The following is a 24,050-nucleotide window of genomic DNA, read 5'->3' on the forward strand; positions in this document are numbered from 1 at the left end:
GTAATTTCTACTATTAACTCCAATTGTGAACACTTCCTGTTTATTTACCATCTCTTCTTTCCCTTCATGAGGATTCCTTTACCTTTTGACGTAAGCCACCATCACCATCTCTTCCAGTTTCTTCTTTTCCCATTGTTTTCTACGGCATTTAAATCATCACATTCCCTGCCACCTCCAATTCCAAAGAAAGATTGTATTAAACATTAACACGGTATGTCTCTTGACAGATGCTGCCTGGCCTGCTGAGTTTTGCCGGCATTTTCTGTTTGTATTTCAGATCTCCACCATCCACAGTATGATGTGTTTATTTTAGTGCGGAAGAGACAACTATCCTTGTGGAATGTACTTGTGCAACGAGCATTTGCAGTGAGGTCCAGTGAATTTTATCGAGCTTCATTCCCAAGTTGCTCAGTGATGCGGGACTATCTGCTCTGCAGGCTATTCCCATTGGTGCACACTGAAACAAACATCAACTGTGACTTGTTGAAACTTGGTGGAAGATGCTCTTTCTTCTGCTCGAAACTCTCAGGACTTCGAATGCAAAGAGTTGTCCTCTAGCGGGTATTGCAGATTGGCACACTGTAATGTCCACGACTATGTGCTGAGGGCTGCACTATAACTTACAGCAACTGCCACAGTGTAAAGAAAAATTTGCCTTTCAGCAATAGTACACCGAGGGGCTGGAAACTGCAGAACCCCTCTGTCTGTGTACTTGACAAGGAACGTATTTGTAAATATTAAGAGTATTGAAATTGTGTTGAGGCATTTAAGAATGATACATGGCAGATAGTGAAAAATTTATTTTGACTGCATTTCCTGTAATTTCCAACTTGGAATGTTTTGCCCACAGACTGTATGCCTGATGTGAAATGTACGCCATCAACATCGAGGGCATTGAAATTATCGACACCTAAGAGTGGAACATGCTTCATGGAGACAAACTGAAATTTATTACACCTTCCATAATTTACATGTCTAACTGTTTTGTAATGTACTTTTACAAATGTTGTCAATAAAAGTATAGGTTTAGCAATTTTTAAAATCATTATCATGAGGCTTGGAATCTGCAATACTTGATCATGAACAACTGTTCCATTGGCCATTTATTTTTATAGTTCATTCATAGGATGTGGGCATCACTGACCAGGCCAGCATTTATTGACCATGCCTAATTGCCCCAGTGGGTAATTAAAGGTCAACCACATTGCTGTGGGTCTGGAGTCATATGTCGACCAGACTAGGTAAGGATGGCAGTTTCCTTCCCTAAAGGACATTAGTGAACTAGATGGGTTTTTATTTTCCTGACAATTGACAATGGTTTCATGGTCATCATTAGGCTCTTAATTTTGGACTTTCATTAGATTCAACTTCCACCATCAGCTGATTTGAACCCAGGCCCCCAGAACATGAGCTGGGCCTCTAGATTAATAATCCAATGATAATACCACTAGGTCATCACCTCGCCCTACATGCTGAGGGACCTGTTAAACACACCAAAGAGGTGTACTGAGGGGGAAGAGCATTGCCTAAATCCTTTTAGGCTGTGCATATTTAACCTGTAAAGAAAATTGTAAATATTGTCAATTGTTGTAAATGCAATAAGTAACATACAGCATAAGAAGAAACTGTTTTGGTCTTGCATCTTATGTAATGTCAACTTTGTATGGTTGTGTAATGTGCCTTTATTAATCTTATGAATGAAGTATATTTTTGGAAGACATATTGTTGAGGTATAAAGGACTAATGATTAAACTCATTGTTCATGTTCATCGTTGGGTGATGCCAGATCATATGTAGCTGGAACCTGAGACAGAAAGGCTCTGATGAAGTCATGCAGCAGTCTACTATGTTAAAGTAACCAAGTCAAACAAAATGAAAATGAACAGCCCTTTAAAAGCACGATAACAAAAGGCTCCAGAGAAACTAACTCAGCGTCCATTAGAAAGCAAACATTCCAAAGAGTGACTGATCGCCCCCCAGGGTGAGTTTGGGATCCGGAAACATTTCCAACTACTATTTCCCATCCCTGGTATGAACCACCTCTTTTTTCTCATAATACAAAGTAAGTCACTTTTAACTTCCCTGCTCAGCCCCAGAATGACTTGTATTTCTAACCTGTTGCCATCGGAATACAGATATCACCATCCCACCAAAGCTGCCTTAACTTGCAAACATTCACAAGCTGTGATGGCTGAACCTTCAAATTTCAACAATAATCTGCCATGCCTCAGTTTCAGCTTTTTTGTTTATCACTGTGTTTACTCTTTTACCAGCTACATTACTTGCTCCAGCCCCTAGGCTATTGCGACTGGATGGTCCCTGTGCGACGTGAGATCACTTACAGGAAGATTCTCTGTCCCTGCCTCTTCCTCTATCAATCTTATGGAAAAGCCTTTAGAGTCATAGAACCCCCACAGTGTGGAATCAGGGCCATCGACTCACACCAACTGCCTGAAGAGCATCAGACACAGACCTACTACCTATCCAATCCCTGCAATCCTGCATTTCCCATGGCTAACCCACCTAACCTGCATATCCCTGGACACTATGGGCGATGTAGCATGGCCAACCCACCTAGCCTGTTCATCTTTGCACTGTGGGAGGAAACCCACGCAGACATGGGAGAATGTGCAAACCCCACACTGATGGTCATCTGAGGGTGGGATTGAACCAGTGTCCCTGGCGCTGTGGGGCAGCAGTGTTAGTCACCGAGCCATCATACTGTCCCTCTTTCTTTGTTGATCTGTGAATAAGGAAAATGGAGGCACAATACAAGGCTCCATTGAGAAAAGAAGCAACATAAGATTGTGCAACCTCATTGGTCAGCTGCTCAAACAGTACGAAGAAGACCATTCAGTCCAACACATCCATGCTGACCAGATACTCTAAATTGATCTAGTCCCGTTTGCCAGCATTTGGACCATATCCCTCTAAACCCTTCCCATTTGTGTACCCATCCAGGTGCCTTTTAAATGTTGTAACTGTACCAGCCTCCACAAATTCCTCTGACAGCTCAATCCATATATGCATCACCCTCTGTGTGAAAAAGTTGCCCCTTAGGTCCCGTTTATATCTTTCTCCTCTCACCTTAAACCTATAGCATCTCGATTTGGATTCCACTATCCTGGGGAAAAGACCTTGCCTAATTCACTCTATGCTTGACCCTTGTGATTTTATAAACCTCTATAAGGTCACCCCTCAACTTCCAATACTCCAAGTAAAATAGCCCCAGCCTATTCAGCTTCTCACCATGGTTCAAACCCTCCAATCACAGCAACATCCTTGTAATTTTTTTCTGCACCCTTTCAAGTTTAACAATGTATTTCTTACAGCTGGGAGGTCAGAACTGAATGCAGTATTCCAAAAGTGGCCTAGCCAGTGTCCTGTACAGTCACAGCATGACCTCCCAACTCCTATACTTGATGCACTGCACTGACCAACAAAGGCAAGTGTACCGAATACCTTCTTCACCAGCCTGTCTGCCTGCGACTCCACCTCCAAGGAACTATGAACCTGCACTCTAAGAATTCTGTTTGGCAGCACACCCCTGATCCTGTCACTCAGATTTAATGCAGCAGTAGAAAACCAGAACAGTTAAAATGGATCTGTATTTTTAATTCAGTAAAACTATACAATAAGAACGTATTTTCTTTAATGCCTTAGCTATTTATCAAGCTGAATCATTTAAGTCGATAGCACTTTGAGAACGACATTACCAGTTGTAAAAGGAGGGAGAGGTTTAACAAAATGGTCACGCAGTAATAATGTTAGCATTCTTTTCATTTTAGAGCTCCCTAAACCGTTTGATTTCTAAGAAGTCTAACGTTCTAATATAAAAGTGGCAGTTTTATTGTTTCTCATACAGTGAAAGAACAATTTGCAGCACAAAGTTCCAAAATTAAAGCAGCAATGAGGACAAAGAATGTTTTATGATCTTCTTCATTCCTGAGAAGCAGGTCCATCAAAATAGATTAGTTTCTTGATGCCAAACCCACAAGTAAAGCTGAAAGAAGGTGATAAAAGATATTAATAATTATCAAATTTTCCTCAGTTAATCGAGCATTCTGCTGACACAACGATCTGCAGTGTACGCACTTTCAGGTGATGGTGCTAAAGGTTCAGTATAAAAGCACCTAGTCAATTACAGCACCTTCCACTTTATTCGGATCATCTTCTGGCTGCCTGTTCTCAGTCAGAGACCGTATGTACTTGTGCTGTGCAGCATTATCTGTCTCTGATCCACAATGCCAAGGCTCGTCTTACCAAATCCCGGCTTGGAAGATCGAATTCCCTCCTATGAGGAGCTGGAGAGGAAGGAAATAGAGGAAGCAGATGACCGACCCAAATGGGACAACAAAGCTCAGTACATGTTAACATGTGTTGGATTTTGTGTGGGATTAGGAAATGTGTGGCGTTTCCCCTATCTCTGTCAGAGCCATGGAGGAGGTATGTAGCATAACACAATCTGCAAGTGATGCAAAGAAACACTTATATGGGCGTTATCTGAATTTGTTTCAATAGACTCTGATCGCAAAGTGTGTCTATTAAATTGAACAGTACAACACAGGTTGATAACAATTCTAAAGTGTAAGATGGACTTGAAGAAGTTATTGCACAGTGATTGCTAGCCAACATAATTTTCCAGAAGTGTGAAAAATGCAAACTCGTCTGAGTTCACTAGAATAGATAGATATTAGAGTGGAGAGCCAGAGACTTTTTCCTAGGGTGGAGGCAGCTATGATGAGGGGGCACAGTTTTAAAGTGAGTGGAGGTAGATATAGAGGAGACATTAGAGGTAGGTTCTTTACTCAGAGAGTGGTAGGGGCATGGAATGTATTGACGGAAAGGGTAGTAGAGTGGGCCTTGTTAGGGGCATTTAAGCGGCTATTAGATAGGCATATGGATGATAGTATAAGGTAGGGGCGAAGGTTAGGATTAAGGATTGGGGTATAGGTTCGGCACAACATCGTGGACTGAGGGGCCTGTACTGTGCTATACTGATCTAGGTTCTATGTCTATGTTCCAACCTATTAATTTAGCAGCTTATGTTTCCAACTAGATGATCAGCTACATTTATTAATGGAACTCAGGAACAGTCAGCAAGGTGCTGGCTGTGACTTTTCATGTGCAAAAGTAATTCCATTGGGAGATAGCATGAGAACAGGAGGAACAACCCAGCAGTTTGGCTTTCTTAAGATTTGTTGGTGCCATTCATAAGACTGTAAATAGCAAAGTTAGCATCAGCAATATTTCTGGTAATCTCAAAGATTTGCTGAGTAAATCTGTGCGATTTATTAATGGTGCAAGAGGATGGAAAAGAAATATCCAATGTGCTTGCACAAGGTTGAAGTGATTTTAAGGGACTCAATGCACCCAGATCATTCCCTAAAGGGCTATTCATTGTGTTCCTGTGGTGTTTACATGCTGCTGCAGAGGTGTTTATTTTGGGAAGGACTATTATGGTAAAATTTTAAAATGACCCCAAGTTAAAATTCAATGTACTCTGCTGTGTGTATTTCAATTCAATTACCAAGTAAAAAAATGATCCACTGCAGCAAAATAATGTATTTGTCCCAAGACTGGCTAGGCATTTACAGTTTGGTGTATTAAACAAAACAAAGATATGTACACATTGTTGATGAAGGAACTGGCATCACCAGGAAAATGGGCTAAAATTGAAATTTGACTGCAATGGAGCAGACTGTAAATAATTCTGGTAGCTTCTAAACTTAAACCAAGCATAGATTTGATGGGCCAAATGACCTCATTATGTGCCATAAATAATTTGATTAGCTAGATGTTGTAGCTCGCTGGCAGCAGGATTGCAGGCTCAGGGAGCTGTAAAATGTTATTAGCAGCCTCACACACCCTCTAACCCCTGCCCTCACTGCAATTGGAGCAGCAGCAGGGAAGGTGTAAGGCAGCCTAGCTTCCCCAGATAAATTAAAGCCCTTAGGAGTTATGCCACATCTGGGATTCGATCAGTCGCAGAAGAGCTAAGAATCCTCTCTATAACTTTCACCGTGCTGGCTGTTCACAGGCTACAGGGGCAGTCCTTAATGGTCACCCCAGGCCCATTAGAGGGTCTTTCCACCTACCCAATTTCCCAATATCCCGGCCTATCTACCCCGCACACTCCCAATCTACCCTCAACCGATCCACTCACTGTGGCCTTGCAGAAAGACCCAATATCCTAACTCTGGCTCCAGCTCCTTAGTATTGGGCACTGTTGTAGTTCCAGAAGTGTCTATTTCTTCCGGTGTTGCTGCTGGGACCAGTGAGCTGGGAGCCATTTGATTGGCCAGCAACTATCTGACCCATGACCCCTGTCCCAATGGGAGGCATGTCCTGACTTAAGCTAATCAATGTAGAGACAACTGCTGAATGTCTGTGATGCCCAATAGAGCAGGGGTGAGCTCACTCCTGATATTTTCACCTGATGGTCAGGTCACCGTTGTCCTGTGCTAACTCTATGACTTTAATATGAAGAGGTAGGAAAACTTCTCCGTGGGGAAAAGATTCTTTACAACTGCTCAAGGAAAATCTCAACAGCTAAACAAGGAGCACCAAATATCCTTTGATTTTCTTCTGGTGTTATATGGAAGAAAATGTTTAATCTATTTTATCTGCACCAGGTTTTCCTCTGAGAAAGCTGGAATGAGTTCTACTTTCATGTGCTTTTCCTGTAACCCTATATCTTCCTCAGTGGGTGAATTTATTTAATTTCACTCACAGCTCCATTTGTCTCAACATCAATTAGACCCTGTGAATAAGCAGAGATTTTGGGATTGTTCCCTTCCCACCTTCACCATTTTTTTCTCTCCTATTGACTCAAGCCTGGGTAGGGATCCACAAGAGCCAGTCACCCCCTTGCAACTCAACTTGCGCACATTGTATTAGGATATTTTCCAGAAGGAGTCACTATGTAGGAGCAAACGCAAAGTCTGAATGTTTTTTTCCTCTCTTTGGTAAAGGGATGATATAGACCATGTATCAGAATGCCCCATCCCCAAGTCAACCAGACCAATCTGTAAATCAGGTCAACCAACTCAACACAAAACATGATCGGTCCTTCCAGATCACTTCCAGATCTGTCTTGTTCTTTTCCACATTAGACAACCTATTCAACCATGGAAGTCATCATTCTGCAGGCAACTTTCAACCTTGGCTGAAAATAAACGTTGATTGGTGACTTGCCCAAGGCCTTTTTCCCAATTTTGACTGGGTTACAGCAAAATGGAACTTAGAAATATAATAACACTAGAGTGTGTTACATATTTAAATAACACTACTTTCTGTAAACAAATGCAATTAATGCTTCAAAATTTAAATAAAATTAAAGCAAAATACCGTACAGATACTGGAGACCTTAAATGACAAGAGCAGCAACTTAATTAACTGAATTTTAATCAAACTTAATTCTGGCGTGAAGTGCTTGAAAAATACTGGCAGTAAGAAGATTAACATTTTAAGACCAATATGGGTCTTCTTTGGAATTCATAGAAATCGTACCGGACTCAAAGTGTCAATTCTATTTCCCTCTCCACAGATGTTGCTGGATGTACTCAGTTTCTCCAACATTTCCTGTTTTTATTTTAAAATTTAGAGATCACTCGTTACTCAAGCTTTTAGCTGGAATTTCCATTTGTGGAATAAGCTGCAGGTTGAGAGTAACAACTATGAGGCCAGTGGAATGTCTCAGGACATCAATTTGTTCCAGAAATAAATTCAAGGAAATATCAAAACTTAGTGCTGAAAGATACATTTTATTCAGGGATGTGGGCACCGTTGACCAGGCTGATAATTATTATCTATTTCTAATTGTCCTCGAAAAGGTGCTCAATGTAAAGATAATGTAATCAAGTGTGAGAAAGTTTCAGGTTAAAATGCATTTTGCAATATTAGCAACAGACTTCTATAAACATATGAAATTATTTTATATACGATCTTAAAGAAGTTTAAAAAAGAGGTCAGATAGTGCTGTTGAATGAAGAATTTCATATCGGTTCATCACTTAAGCAGTGCAGTATTAATTATAGATCTATCAGCTCAAACATCTTATGGTCCAGAATATCCAGTTCACTATGATAACTTCCTTTGAAATAGACAGAAGCACGACTATGTAAGACAGTGATAACAAAGTGTAGAGCTGGATGAACACTGCAGGCCACGCAGCATCTCAGGAGCACAAAAGCTCACGTTTCGGGCCGAAACTGCATCTGCAGTTCCCATTATCTCTGATCACTATGTAAGACAGTGTGTGTCAAACCTCCGGTCAAATAGGACGGGACGCGTGAGAGTAACTCCAAGGTAAATCTGGGTTGTTACCTATTTGTGCCGGAAAGATAGGTGGATTAAGTTTAAGAATTTTTATCTGAACATAACGTTCCTGAGAGCTAGATGGGCTCTTTGTCATCCCTTGAATTCCCAGTTTTACACTGAGAGATAGCAGAAACTGCCAATCTGAGATAACAAGGTGTAAAGCTGGATGAGCACAGCAGGCCTAGACCCTTCTTCAGAAAAGACCCTTCTTCCTAAACCCTTGATCTAGGCCCAAAACGCCAGCGTTCCTGCTCCTCTGATGCTGCCTGACCTGTTGTGTTCATCCAGCTCTACACCTTGTTATCCCAGTTTCACCTTGTTCTTTTGATAATTTACATTATTACTTTTGGTGATAAGAAATGTAATTACAATTTCTTTTAAAGTTTCTTAATACTCAGAAGATTCACTGTGCCATTGAGACTAAAGAAGGTGGAGGAAGGATATTTGAAAGGAAGCCTTTAAAAAATCAAGTCTAGACAAGGAGATAACAAGGTGTAGAGCTGGATGAACACAGCAGGCCTAGCAGCATCTTAGGGCAGGAAGGCTGACGTTTCAGGTCTAGATCAGAAATGGGGGAGGGGACAGAGGTTCCGAAATAAATACAGAGGGAGGGGGAGGCAGATCGGAGGCGGATAGACAAGGGTTTGGTAACTTCACAGGCTTTTGTTTTTAAGCTGCACAGCATGTAGAATTAAAATTTAACAAAACAAAGGTTCTTTCTTGGGCTATTTTTTGTAAGTTGGTATCTATCAGTTAACACAAGCATTATTACAAGGTTGTAGAATAAGGCACAGTATCTCGAAAGATAGTAGGTATCTAAGAACATCCACTGCAGCTGCACAATAGGAAACATTATAATCAGAGCAGTGAAGGCAAGGGGAAACTCAATGATAGCATATGGTACTTTGAGGGTTTAGATAAAGTAGTTAGAGAGAAAGTATGTCCAAGGACCAGAGGGCTGATAATTGCCAAGAGAACACCAGGCAATGTGAGGAGGATTTTATTTTAATGCAGAAATTTGTTATGATGTGGAATATACTGACAGAAAAGGTGGGGAAGGCAGATTCAGTTGAGTGGCCCTGGGAGAACCCAAACTGGGTGCTACTGAGCAGATTATTGCTGAGCAGGTGCTGCTTGACAGCGCTGTTGATGACTGCTTCCATCACTTTACTGATGATTGCGAGGAGTCTAATGGAGTGGGAATTGGTCAGGTTGGATTTATCCTGCTTTTTGTATGTGGGACATACCGGGCAATTTTCCACATTGTTGGTAGATGCCAATGTTGTAATGGTACTGGAAGAGCTTGGATAGGGGAGCAGCAAGTTCTCTAGCATAAACCTTCAGTACTGTTGCCAGAATGTTTTCAGGGCCTGTAGCCTTTGCTACAGCCATTTTTTGATATCACGTGGAGTGAAGCGAATTGACTGAAGACTGGCATCTGTAATGCTGGAAACTTCTGGAGGAATCCAAGATAGATCATCCACTTGGCACTTCTGGCTGAAGCTAGCTGTGAATACTTCAGTCTTGTCTTTTGCATTGATGTGCAGGGCTCCTCTATCATTGAGGATGGGGATGTTTGTTGAGTCTCCTCTAGTGAGTTGTTTAGTTGTCCCCCACCATTCACGACTGGAATCGGCAGGACTGCAGAGCTTCGATCTGATCCATTGGTTGTGAGATCGCTTAGTTTAGCTCTAATTGTTTGGAGACTGTAAGACAATTTTTTTACATGTTTTTCTGTCTTAATGGCATACTTCTCTCTGACAAACTGCCTTCCTAAATGAACCTGTTTCTGTCTCTTCCTCCCTGTGTTACAGGAAAGTTGTAGGTAGGCAATAGATCTATATTTTTCCTCTTCTACACTTTTCTTTCAAATGCATTGGGCTATTCATCTCAAGGGTTATTAAAACCTTAGTTAAATCCATGTAAACAAACCTTCAGATAACTTGTTACCATTCAGAAAACTCAAAAGTGAAATGAAACTATATCCTTCCCTTCATAGCACATGCAAAGTAGAAATGCAAAGCAAATTTAAAACTATACATCACTTCAGAACTCAAGTTCCCAAACAATCATCATATATTATGAACATTCGACACCAAACAATATGGTGGCACTGGCGAAGATCTAGAGGAGATTTACATGGATGATATCAGAAGTGTGTGGGCACGCACATGTCAGGAAGGGCACCTTTGAAAACAAAATGTTGAGGGACGACCTTGGGACAGTCTTTGAAATTATGAAAGGTTTCAACAGAGTGGATACAAAGGGGATGTTTGGGAATAACTAGAGACCATCAATGTGAGAAGAAATCCAATACGGGGAATTCAGAAGAAATTTATTCACAGAGTGGTGAAGATACAAGAGATAATGGTTGACTGCGCAGGAATGATGCATTTAACAGGAAGCAAGACATGTATATGGGGGAGAAGGGAATAGGTGGTTACAATGTTAGATTAGATGGTGGGAGGAAATTGGAGTAGAGCATTAGCACTGTGTGCACTTTTCAAGATGCAGTTAGATCTATTTCTTAGAGCTGAAGTGTTTAAAGGGTATGTAGCTAAAACAGGAACAGGGGACTGAGTTGGATGATCAGCCATGATCATTTTAATGGGAGAGCAGGTGCAAAGAGCTGAATGGCATTTGCTTCCTCCCATTTTCTATGTTTCTCTGTAATGAACTGTTGTATAGAACGATTTATTTATGTGCAGTATATTTATATAAACTACATCATCTCATATAACCAGAGATAATGGGAACTGCAGATGCTGGAGATTCCAAACTCATATAACCATTCATTTATAATTATTCTGTGTATTTCCAATTATTTTACTATTGCTTCAGAAATAAAAATTACTGGAGGGAGCTCATTTTATGAACAATTAATTGCTACCACTAGTTTGCATGCGGATTTTATTCTTGTGTTTTTCTACCTTTTAATTAGGTTTTAAAGCCATAACTAGCTTATAGGAGAGCACTTTACTTTGGTTTATTGAGCATTTTACAGTAGATTATTAACTCACGCTTTTATATAACTGTTCCTACAGACGATGCATAATGTGCTGGTGCCTTGTAAACAAAACAGTTGCTGCCAACAGATGTAATCTCAGATAAGTTCAGATGAGCTGAGTTTTAATGTGAAAATGTGAGGCAATCTCTCCTGGAGCAGACTGATAGTCTTTATCAGATATTTTTAATACAGCACAAGGTAACAGCTTAGCTTTATCTTTCCTAAAGGTTTCTTATTCTTAAACTATTTCAATATTCCAACCCACAGAAATTTCCCTCAGGGAGAAAGGGCCGACTTGTGGCTCTTTGCTGTCAATACCTAATCCAACTGCCTCACACCCTTCCAACTTCCCTCTGCTTTCTGCTTCCAGTATTCTGCACAAAAAGATGCAGCTCTAACAAAAACAGAAGTTGCCTGAAAGGTTCAGTGGTTCTGGCAGCAGCCGTGAAGAAAAATAATCGGAGTAAACTTTTTGAGTCCGGTGACGCTTCCTCAGAACTGGGAACCAGTTCTTTGGGTTTTGAAGACGCAGTAATACCTGCCTCTGTCTGGTAACAGTGCCCTGTTCCAACAATCCATTGTGTGAATGCATTTCTGCAACTTCTGATCCTTGTTCTCACAGATAGAATTTAAATTTGACAAACATCTCCAATTAACAAAAAAAAGTCTTTCGCCAATCACCCACTTCAAAATAATCAGCATTTAAAAATCCAGTACCAGCGCATTGCTTCTTTAGTCAATCAGGAATAATCCATTACATCAGAGCTCTCCTCACAAATATAAGATGTCATTTCTTGATTAATCTTGGAGAATTTAGACTGCATTCACTGCATAGATTTATTTATGTGAATCATTTTTGAACATCCTCCCATTTCCCAAATCTCTTCTCTTCTTTCCTGGAGATCCATGGTTGAATGCTTCCAATTAGGATTCCATCCCATCACATTAGCAAAATGACTCTTATTAATTGATATCTGAAACTACTCTGACAAACGTAGATGTTCCCTTTTCCTCCTGATGGACCTGCCCACAGACTTTGACACTGTTGACCGTACCATGCTCCTTCAATTCACATGTCCAGCTGAGTAGGGCTGGTCCTACTCAGTTCCATTGTTATCTTTCTAATTACAACCAGGAAGTCCCTGCTTCTTTTTTTACTCTTGTACTATTGTCTCTGGTATCCACTAAGAATTTATCTTACATCCCCATCCTACGTCTTATCTGCATGCTGCCCTTTAACAATACCATCCTGAAACCCATGCAGGTTTTCATACATACATTGACAATACCCAGATCTATCGCACTACCTTCTCTCCCGACAGCCCTATTATTTCTAAACTATCAGATTGCCTGCCTAAAATCCTGAACTGCAGAAGCAGAAATTTCACCCAATTAAACATTGGGAAGACCGAATTCATTGTTGTCACTCCTGTCTCAAGCACAGTTCCTCAGTTACAGCTCACTTCCAACCCTGCAAAGTAACTTGGGATAGAAGAGGCATCGCATAAATATAATTTGTTGTCATTACATAATGGGGAACCAACAATGACACACAGTATTCTAACTATAATCTAATCAACTTTTAAAAATACATATGGCATTGCATTCTTTGCCCTTTTCATAACAATCTCTTTGTGAGGGACATTGCCAAGCAGCTTCTGAGAATTGATAAGTAGTACATCTGCCATACTTTCTATTTTAATCTACACTGTGTGAAATATGTCAAACACAACTTGCCTCTAACAAATCAGTGCTTTCTACCCCTATGGATGATGATGCGGGGTGTGGGGCAGTGGTAGGGAGAGGTAACTTGCCTTGTGGAGAGGGCATCTATTGGGAGAAAGCTTGGGCTGCAGCAGCATTCATTCTCCTGGCCCACAAGCAGTGCTGTAAACATACTTTATTTCTCCCCTGCAGCTACATAGCTTCAACTGCTGGGCACCAAGAGGCCTGGAAACTTGATATATACATGACAGGCTTCCAGCCTTATTAACATACTTAATACCCTTTTTCTGGGTTTGAACTGGCCGCCCATCCCATATCCTCTCTTGGCATAAGCCGAAGTTGATGGATTGGAGCCATTTTGCCAATATACTTGAGAATCTTTTACAATTGACGTCCCTGCTAATTCCAAGCCCTCACCTATGTTAAAAATTACTTCCCAATACCTTACCTTAACTAATACCAGAGCACTTAGTCAATGATTAATCTTTTTCTCTCTTCTGCAATGACACAATTCTGACGCTCCTACAGACAGTTGCCAATGCTTTTTTATAAACAGATTGTTCCTCTGATAAACTGAAGCATATACACTTCTTTCATATCCTACGGTCTCAGTTTTTGTAAGGACTAATAGAAAATATTCTTTCGTTATCTCTCCTGTACCTCCACCCTCCATAGGTTCCCCCTCCTCAGTGCTACCCACTCTTTAACAAATCTGTTATTTTTGATATCCTTTACAAACCCTTAGTGCTTCTTCTCATTTTATCTGCAAAACTTTTCTCGCATTCCCTTTCAGGTCTCCTGATTTCCATCTCCTCACTGCACCTTCTCATACTTCTCAGGATTTTAATTCAGCATTGTGCCTCTCTTTTAAGTTTCAGATTGATTTTCATTTCTCCAACATTCTGATACTCACTCTTTTTACCTCAATGCACTTATATTATACATTATCCTCCACATCTTACATTGGAACATTTCCCACTGGGGGATCTGATCGCCTTTTTGTGGTGTCTGCCTGCTTAATTTAGTCCATATCCAATTTACCTCATTAAGCTTTACCATCCTTTCAAACAGTGGGGTTCTTAGTGTGGAATGTTCTAGCCTCAGAGCCAGAAGCTCTCTGCAAGTTTGCGTTTTTCTCTGGAACTTGACGGCCATGTAAGGTGCTTTTGTAACATGACCAAACAAGTTGATTATTAACTTATAAATCTTTTCAAGATGCCAATAGCAGGCAGTAAGATCAGGAGGGTCTCCTGACCCATCATGCTTGACATAGAGAGGCACCCATCTGCAACAGGTCAGTGATCTTTCCAGGGAAAATTATGGAAATACACGTAAGCATGTGCTTCATCTGCGTCATGTGCCGCTGGGCATGGAGAGAGCGGAAGAGAGAAGATCCTTTTTACACTATTTCCAAATGTTGTCTTTTTCTCCGAGTGCAAATTGGTCCAGTTTCTGACTATGGTCCTTTAGAGGTGTACTTTGATCACATACATTCCCTTGACTGTAATTTATCTTGTGATAATTTAAATTACAAACATTATGTCCACATGTCTCTTTGAATGATCCACAAATCTCCACTTCGATTTCACCTCTGGTATTTGCTGACCTACAACTACAGCAGAAATTTTCCTGATTTCCTTCCCAATTGTTAACTACATCCATGGATAAGGTATTAACCTGCCATTAGGTTAAATTGGCATTCAATGCTGTGACAGAATCTTTTACTGGCACCACAGCTCCATTGCCATCTTTTCGCTTCCAGTGCCTCATGATATTGTTGAAATTTAGGTAATTTGAAGAGCTACGATATCACAGCCCTCCCGATTTGTAAGCGTTTCTTGTTCTCCCGTTTTTGAATCTCTTCTGTATTTCACAGACAAGTGTTTGGGAATTACCGTAAGCCCATAGTACAGTGGGCAGAAATCAGGTTAGACAGGCGTCCAGCTGGTGGGCTGGCCCTTTCAAATTTGCCCGTGACCTTCTGCCACCTTCAAGATGGCAATCCAGATTGAGTAGGCAATTTATTTAAATAATTTTTCCTTCTCTAATTATGTTGTTCCCAAGGGTGGACCCGAATTCACATGTGAGGAACTGATCCAGCGACGTCACCTGACCAGCACTACTTTAAAGAACCTTACAGAATTTAAATGAGACTAGCTGGCTTGCATTTTCACACTTTAGGGCATCATTAAGCAGACAATCAGTGTGTACAAGTGATAGCTTCCACCATCTGGGCTGCTCAGGAGGAGATGCATGGTACAGCCCTATGTACGTATCCAGCTTTGTGATCATCAGCCACATGCCAATAGCTGTGTATCATGAGAAAAAGGCACTTGCCATCACCTGGGCTTGTGAAGCAAATCAGGAGCAAGAGCAGGAAGTGTATGAAGAGGAGGAAATTCACCAAAAGGCATTGACCACCAGTCCCCTCAGCCACCAGAGTTTCCAAAGAGCAGCTCATTACCCTAAAATGCCCCCTGGGCAATTAGGGATTTGCATAAATACTGACCCAGCTATGAATAATTTCTAAAATATTATTGTACTCTAAATAAACTTGTTCGAGAGATGTAATTATATGTAATGCTTTGGGTTTGAGGAACAGGTTTAATGGCTGTAAACATTACAATTTCGCTTGGAGCTGAAAGGATTATTTGTTTGGAATGTGCTATTGTAACTTACGGCAACATGAGAATCAACAACTGAATAAAAATGTTTTAATTCTATAAATTGTAACTTGAAGTTTACTCTAAGGATTATATTACTGGAAAAACAATCATTTCAACATTTCAATTTAAAAGCACAATAATTCAGTTGCAGTAAATTTGTTTAAATTTGAATTTTTCGACTTTTTTTGTAAATTATGCCTTCAGTGAAAGATATTTGGCAACTTGCCAATCATTTGGTTTAGAAATGCAGGATTGTAGTTACGCTGCTCCTAATAGTTTTCATTTTAGGCTTTTACTTTGGAAGACTTCTTCAGATAAAAGTGTTTGCTCTATTCTGTAGCATTTTGCAATTTTTCTCTATTTAAGTAATGTTCACCCCGTCTTTTCCTACCAAAATGCCATAACCTGTTGTTTTCCCACAGTATAATCCACCTGCCAAGTTTTTGCCCACTCTCTGAACTTTTCCATATCTTCTGCACTTTGCATCTGATGACCTCACCATTAGCTTTCTGACCTGTTTTTGTTATCTGCAAACATGTCTAAAAATATGTTCACTTTTCATCATCCATGTCGCTAATGTGTATTGTAAATAATTGTGGCCCTCACATTGATCCCCGTGACATACCACAAGTTAAGGCTCCCAGCTTGAAAATGCCCCCTTATCTTAACTGGCTTCTATTATTCTTCACTTTCCTGGTTAACCATAGTTGTCTTACACCCTCTTCAAAATATCCTTCCACACTGGGAGTCATATTTGCAGTGAGCCATAGGCTATATTTTTAAAATGTCTGCTTTTGTCTCTCAGCTACCATTACTACTAAATTTGATTTTTAATCAAAGGGGATTTAAGAGAGGGTTTAATAGAGACATACAAGATGATCAGAGGATTAGATAGGGTGGACAGTGAGAGTCTTTTTCCAAGGACGATGACTTCAGCTTGTACGAGGGGGCATAGCTACAAATTGAGGGGTGATAGATATAGGACAGATGTCTGAGGCAGGTTCTTTACTCAGAGAGTGGTAAGGACATGGAACGCCCTGCCTGCCAATATAGTTAACTCAGCCACATTAGGGGCATTTAAACTGTTCTTGGATAAGCATATGGATGATGATAGGATAGTGTAGGGGGAGGGGCTTAGAGTAGTTCACAGGTCGGCGCAACATCGAGGACCAAAGGGCCTGTTCTGCGCTGTATTGTTCTATGCTCTATGTTCTATGTTCTATGTTCTATAAAAGGCTGAGCGGTTATGAGAAATATCATGCAGATAATGCAACCCAGAACTTGACCCAAATAAAAGGTCCGAAGAGGAATTGAAAAGCAAATAAGGGAAGCAAAAAGAGAGAGTGCACTGAGACTGGTAGCTAAATATGAAAGAGAATTTACATAGCCTCATTGGCACATAAATTGTCAACGTTGGGTATAAGGAGGAGTGGGTTGGTCAGGGGATGTCCATGTGAAAGTAGGGCCAGTAACTAAGGTATTAACACTTCCTACTTTCTATCACTCAGTAACAAGGAAGCAAATGTAGTGCAGATCATAGAGAAAGAGGAAGTAATCCAGGCACTTGGAGGGTTTAAAATGATAAGGAAGAGCGTTAGTTTTGTCTGAGCTGAAAATTAATAAGGCTTCAGGGCTGTATGGGACGCATCCAAGGAAGCTGAGAGAGTGAGAGTGAAATTGTAGAGGTACTGGCTATAATTTTTCAGTCTCCCTTAAGGCTCGGGGATGGTGCCATAGCACTAGAAAACTGCAAAGGTCACACCCTTGTGAAAAAGATATAGAGATAAACCCAGCATGACACATTAGCGAGTTTAATCTTGGAGGTGGAAAACATTCCAAAAATAATTAAAACATTAAAATTTAATGGAGAGAAGTCACTCACTTTAGTAGAAAAACATCATCGAGGACAAAGGATGAAATTCTAAAGAAAATGCAAGAGCATAGGGACAGGAGTGGTGTTCATATCGGGGATAAATTATCAAGGCAGGGCAGTTTTGTAAAGTGATCAATGGAGCATTTTACATCCTAGATTTTTGTAACAGGGATGGTGAGTATAAAGGCAGGGAAGTTATGTTGAAATGGTATAAGACGCTGATTTGAAGGGTCTAGGTCCGAAACGTCAGCTTTTGTGCTCCTGAGATGCTGCTGGGCCTGCTGTGTTCATCCAGCCCCACATTTTATTATCTTGGTTTCAACTGGAGTCTTGTGCCCTGTTCTGGACACTACCCTCACAAAAGGCATCAGGGAAAATGCAGAAAAAATTTCTAAGAATGGTCCCAGAGATGAGGACCATCAGTTATGATGACAGATTGGGGAATTAATTTTTTTTTTCCTTGGAGAATAGAAGACTCAGAGTTGTTCTGATAAAAATGCTTAAAATCATGAAAGGTCTGAACAGAGTAGATAGGCATACACTGTTCCCATTGATGGAAGGACCAGAAACAACAGCAGGTATAGATTTAAGGGAATTGGTGAAAGAAGGAACAGCGACATGAGGAGGAACATTACCATGTAAGTAATGTACTGTAATGATCTAGAATGGACTGAATGACACTCTGGGTGGAGCAATTTCAAGAGGGAATTGGATTGTTATCATGAAGACTTTGCAGGGTTACATGGAGAAGACTGGGGAATGGCACAACAAGAGTTGCTCAGTTGGAGAGCCAGCATGGATCAATGTGCTGTATTGCCTCTTTTGGTGCTGTGACCATTCTTGATTTTGTGATTCTATTTTTCTTCTTATCTGGAGTCTTACACATGAAGAATATACGGTTGGGGCATATCCCAACACAGAACCACAACAAGTACAAGTAACTATATTCACCAGGGGAACTATAAAGAGCCACTAAATGATAATTATGTTGTATACTTGACCAAAATATTCCATATTTTAAAGCTACGACCTGTCTTTGTACGATAATTTTATCTCTCTACTACCTTGGCACATCCCAATGTCCAGTGGTAATATTCCTATCCCTGGGCCAGATTCTTTGGTTTTGAGTCCAGCAAAGGATTTGTTGGTCATGGAAAAGTACATTTATAACATGACCAAACAAGTTGACTTGCTGCCTGTAAATCCTTCAAGTTCACCTGAAGGCATGCCATGAGATAGTGATAGCAAACAATTGCAATACCCTTGCCCATAGTGTGGGCCAACTTAATGGAAACCAATGGCTCAGCCCTTGCAAACAAGGATGCAACAAAGACAGGCCACCTTGATATCAACTTCTCCTGCCTCAAAGTCCCATTAAGACTGGAATCAATAAGTTTGGCTCTGAAAGCCTCATCCTTGTTCAATTGCACTGCACTAGATGGCAGTCTGATCTATAAAGAGAAGACTCACAGCTTTATACTGCTTGTGGCTTGTTAATTTTCCTCTTAGAAGTAGAGGAGCAACAAGCCACACAACATAACAAGACTAAGTAAGGGAGAGAATGGGTCCTCCCTACTAAGAGCAAAATTAACCAGACACAAACATGACAAGGCTCGGAGGGGGGGTGGGGGAGGATGCAGAAAACATAAGAACAATGGAGAACAATGCAGCCAGTTTCAGAAGTTATTGAACTCCATTTTGAGACCTGAGGCTGTAGAAGTACCGAAATGGGGTGCATCTCTCCCTTTTACCTTACTTAGTCTCGTTATGTTTGTGGCTTGTTGCTCCTCCACTTCTAAGAAGAAAATTAACAAGCCACAAGCAGTATCAAGCTGCTTTATACCAGTGAGTCTTCTCTTTATAGATCAGACTGCCATCTAGTGCAGTGCAATTGAACAAGGACGAGGCTTTCAGAGCCAAACTTATTGATTCCAGTCTTAATGGGACTTTGAGGCAGGAGAAGTTGATATCAAGGTGGCCTGTCTTTGCTGCCATCCTTGAAGTGCAGGAGATGAGTTAGTCATGGCTGAAAACCCGGCTGACAACAACGTGCTGTCATTTTTTGTTCTGTTCAATTATCATCCTGAAAAGGCACACTGACAGACATTTAAATTGATTATTAAGCTTCTGAAATATTGAGATTTTTCTGAATCTTTCAGACGTGTAGTTCTCTTTGGAAGCACAGGGTCTGAAGCAGGAAATATAAGAATAGTGAATTAAATGTCAAATTACGTTCAGAGAGCAAAGTAAAGAGCAGGAAAGGAATTCAGACAGAGTGAAATAAAAGAAACAGAAAGAAGGGATAAATAAATTGTTTAATGTAAAAAAACTCATTAGCAATAATTAAGAGATGAATGAATGGGAATCCATAGTCATAACAGTTAACTTTCAGTGCTTGCATGATAGTTTATCCACTAGGTGGATTTGCCAAACTGTTGAAGGGGCACTTAGAGTCATGGAGTTTTACAGCACAGAAACAGACCCTTCGCTCCACCTCATCCTTGCTGAGCAGATATCCTAACTTATCTAGTCCCATTTGCCAGCATTTGGCCCATTTCCCTCTAAACCCTTCCTATTCATATACCCATGCAGATGCCTTTTGAATGTTGTAACTGTACCAGCCTCCACCACTTCCTCTGACAACTCATTCCATGCACACACCACCCTCTGAGTGAAAAAGTTGCCCTTTAGGTCCCTTTTAAATCTTTCCCCTGTCTCTGTGAATCTCTGCCCTCTTGTTTTGGATTCCCCTACCCTGGAGAAAACAGCTTGGCTACTCACTCTATCTATGCCCCTCATGATGTTATAAACCTCAATCAGGTCATTCCTCAGCCTCCGATGCTCCAGGGAAGAATGCCCCAGCCTATTCAGCCTGTCCCTATAGCTCAAACCCTCCAACCCAGGCAACATCCTTGTAAATCCTTTCTGCACCCTTTCAAGTTTCATGACATCATAAACCGGAATAGACCATACCTGCTATTTATATGCATAACCGCTCAGCATTTAATATAATAAATTTAACAAGACTTTGGCAAAGGTAAACAATCCCTCTTCACCTTTCACATTCCTTGTGCAGTCTGTCACAAGATTGACCATACCATACTCTTCCAACATCAGGACGAAAGGTGATTAATCTGAAATGTTAACTCTATTTGCCTCTCTACAGATGCCATCCAGGTCATGCCCTTTTTGTTTTATGACAGTTCTAAGACGCATTGTTGTCTCCATGTCACTGTAAGGGTGTATCAGATTTATGTCAGCACCCAGAGCATGCTCAAACTCTAAGGGGTTATGAGGAATTATCAATATAATTCCTGCTACATTTTGTTTGCATTGGTCTCTGCTCATCTCAGAGCTATGCTCAAGATTTAAAAATTCAGGGAAGTGACAGAATTCCTTTGGTATCTCACCCATTTACAAAATCCCATTCTTGCCGCTGTTGTTTGATGGTCCTTATAGTATCTGCACTTTGAGTTTTCATGAGGTACATCTCTGATCAACTCAGCCATAAAGCTGTACTGCCAAAGACACTGGTAAATTTTATGATTGTGGTCTGAGACGCATCAGAGCAAAGAGCTTTTATTTTTTCAGTTGGAGGAAAACTAATGCAGAATAACTTTCCTATGGTATGAACTTTGTTTAATTCCATGTAATTTACATTCTTTGTGTAGCTATAGTTTAGCTTCCCAGATGTTCATTGGTGAAAGAGAAAAGACTGCTCAAGCATCGATTGATGGCCAAACACATTGTTTTGCTTATTTTGCTGGCAGTATGTGTCTGAAAACTGAGTTGACCGGCCCTTCAGCTTATTTAGCCACAAAATGTTATTACTTAACCAATTTTGTTTACAATGTGTGGAGATATAGATTATGAATGAAAACTGTCTTCCAAACTGCTCGCCGTAGTTGTAAGTTTGAACAGCAGCTGTATCCTCCCTTGCTTTAGGGGAGGCAGTGATCTAATGACATTATTACTGGACTATTAATCCAGAAACTCAACTAATGTTCTGGGCTGCCAGGTTCAAATCCTTTCACAGCAGATGGTGAAATTTGTTTTTGATTTAAAGATCTGGAATTAAGAATCTGCTGATGACAATAGAACACTTGCAGATTGTTGGGAAAACCTACCTGTCTCAACTGCTCTCTGAAATGGCCTAGCGAGGCACTCAGCTCAAGGGCAGCTTTGAATGGGTAATAAGTGTTAGCCGGCCTGCAATGCCCACATCCCACAAGTGAATTTAAAAAAAATTGAAACATCCCACGTCAATCAGCAAGAATGGAAACTTGATCGATTAAATACTGACCTTCTGGTGTAAGTACAACCGTTGGCTGGAAGAATTCTATGCAGACATAATACGGGCAATCTGAAATCAGCTCATGAACGTACAGTGTCTTTCACATCAAATTTGGTTCTAATCGTCAATCTTCTACAGACAGGGCAATTGGTGTGGGAAGTGGAAAGAGATGGTGTATTTAGAGGAGCTCTGCTGAGCCTAAAGCTGAGGCACATTGCTGAGGCATATCAAAACCCCACCCACCTTCACCAGTGTCACCCCTCCTCTCTCTATTTACTTCCCAGCTCCCTTCCCCCTCACCATTTCTGAAGAAGGGTCCTGACCTGAAATGTCGACTTTCCTGCTCCTCTGATGATACCTGGCCTGCTGTGTTCCTCCACCTCCATGCTGTATTGTCTCTGACTCCAGCATCTCCAGTTCTTGCTATCTCCATATCTCATACGGATGTGCTTGGTCTCACACTGGATGTCCAAGTGTGTAACCCTTAACTTTATTTTGTATGTGTTATGCTATACTATAGTTACTGCAATGTTTAACTTTTAACTTTGTTCTTTCTTTCCACTTTGTTCTCAAGACTATCTACCTAGGTACTTGTACCTAAGATACTGCTGTGTGTGGCAACATTACACACTCTTCACTGTACTGTACTTTTGTACTTGAGTACACGTGACAATAAAATCTAAATCAAAAACGGGCAGTCCTTCAGTCCTGATGACTAAGAATTTTCAGCAAGCACAAAAAGTCAAAGATCTGTTCCATTTTTAATTACTAGCCTTTTGTTTTCTCTTTTGCTAGGGGCATTCATGATCCCATTTCTCATCCTACTGGTCCTTGAGGGTGTTCCTCTGTTGCACCTGGAATTTGCCATTGGACAGCGGCTACGCAAAGGCAGCGTGGGTGTCTGGAGTTCTATTCACCCATACTTGAAAGGAATGGGTAAGTTACCAGAGTTACAATTGCAAACAAAGTGCTCTGTATATCCAGGTTTACTGATCAATACTGAGTTCGACAGGGCAGTCAGCTGTGAGTCAGACTTAAAGAGGCTGCAAAGGGAAATAAGGAGATTCCGTGGATGGAATACAATACGTTGATGTGTTAAATGATCCACTTTGGCAAGTGAAATAATTTGAAAAAATAAAAATATATTTCACAAAGAAGGATTTGGATTACCTTGCCCACAGATTACAGAAAGTTAACATGTAGGCGCAGCAAGCAATTAGAGACACGTGATTAATTAGCTTTTATTAGGAAATTATTGGGGTATAAGTTGAAAAGGTCTTACTGAAATTGTACTGTTTTTTGGAGAGATCACACCTGGAGTATTGTGTAGTTTCGAGGTGTTTGTCTAAGATAGAATATACATATCTTGGAAGGAGTGAAGCAGAATCATAGATCTTTTATGGTGCAGAAGGAGACCATTCAGCCCATTGTTTCTGCACCAAAGCAACGGAGATTCATGAAATAGATTCCTGGGATAAGGGCAGTTCCTAGTCAGGGTAAATTGAATGAACCAGACCGAGTTCAGAGGAATGAAAACTAATTTAATTCAAATATCTAAAATTCTGAAGCAATTTGAGAAGGTAAGCGCACAAGGATATTTCGCCTTGCAAAGAATTCTAGAACTAAGGGTCCCAGAACAGGAATACAATGTTGCCAAGTTATGGCGGAGATAAAGAGTAATTTCATCACTCACAGCATTGTGAAATCTCAGCATTTTCTGCACCAGAAAGATTGGGCCATCAGTCTTTGAATATTTGACACAGATTCATAATTTTTTGGATATGAAAGGATTAAAGGTCAAAGATATTGTTTGGCAGAGAGGTCCTACTCAAAGGGCTGAATGGCCTGCTACTGTTTGTACCTTCTGTTTTTGTACCATAATCTGATTGTAAGAACCTGGCATTTCAAATGCAGATTTTTTTTCTGTAATTTGGCCCTCATTGCGCTTCAGGCAATTTTTCTGACACTTCCAAAAATTTAGTGATCAGCCAAAGCATGAAATTGCTCTGTGGTCCCATGTGAGCTCACAATTCTTAGTCCTATTTCTAGATTCAGAATTAGCAATCAAATGTGTTGAAATCTGATGGAAAACACCAGGAGCTCAAAGACCTGGTCGATCTACAGTTTTTGACCCAGCATTTGTGTCTAACTCAGACCCATAAA

The 24,050-nt window shown here is 40.6% G+C and overlaps 1 protein-coding gene across 1 annotated transcript in view; it reads left to right on the forward strand.

Moving 5' to 3' along the window:
- Positions 1–4,128: 4,128 nt before the first annotated feature.
- Positions 4,129–24,050, forward strand: part of LOC125461929 (sodium-dependent neutral amino acid transporter B(0)AT1-like) — a 48,768-nt gene continuing 28,846 nt past the window's right edge. The window contains exons 1-2 of the mRNA XM_048551313.2: positions 4,129–4,446; positions 22,683–22,823. Of these exons, the coding sequence (XP_048407270.1) occupies positions 4,245–4,446; positions 22,683–22,823 (343 nt within the window). The 5' untranslated portion in view covers positions 4,129–4,244. The remainder of the gene's footprint in view (positions 4,447–22,682; positions 22,824–24,050) is intronic.

The sequence above is a fragment of the Stegostoma tigrinum genome, chromosome 2, assembly GCF_030684315.1.
Source record: "Stegostoma tigrinum isolate sSteTig4 chromosome 2, sSteTig4.hap1, whole genome shotgun sequence".
In the NCBI taxonomy this organism is placed as follows: Eukaryota; Metazoa; Chordata; class Chondrichthyes; order Orectolobiformes; family Stegostomatidae; genus Stegostoma; species Stegostoma tigrinum.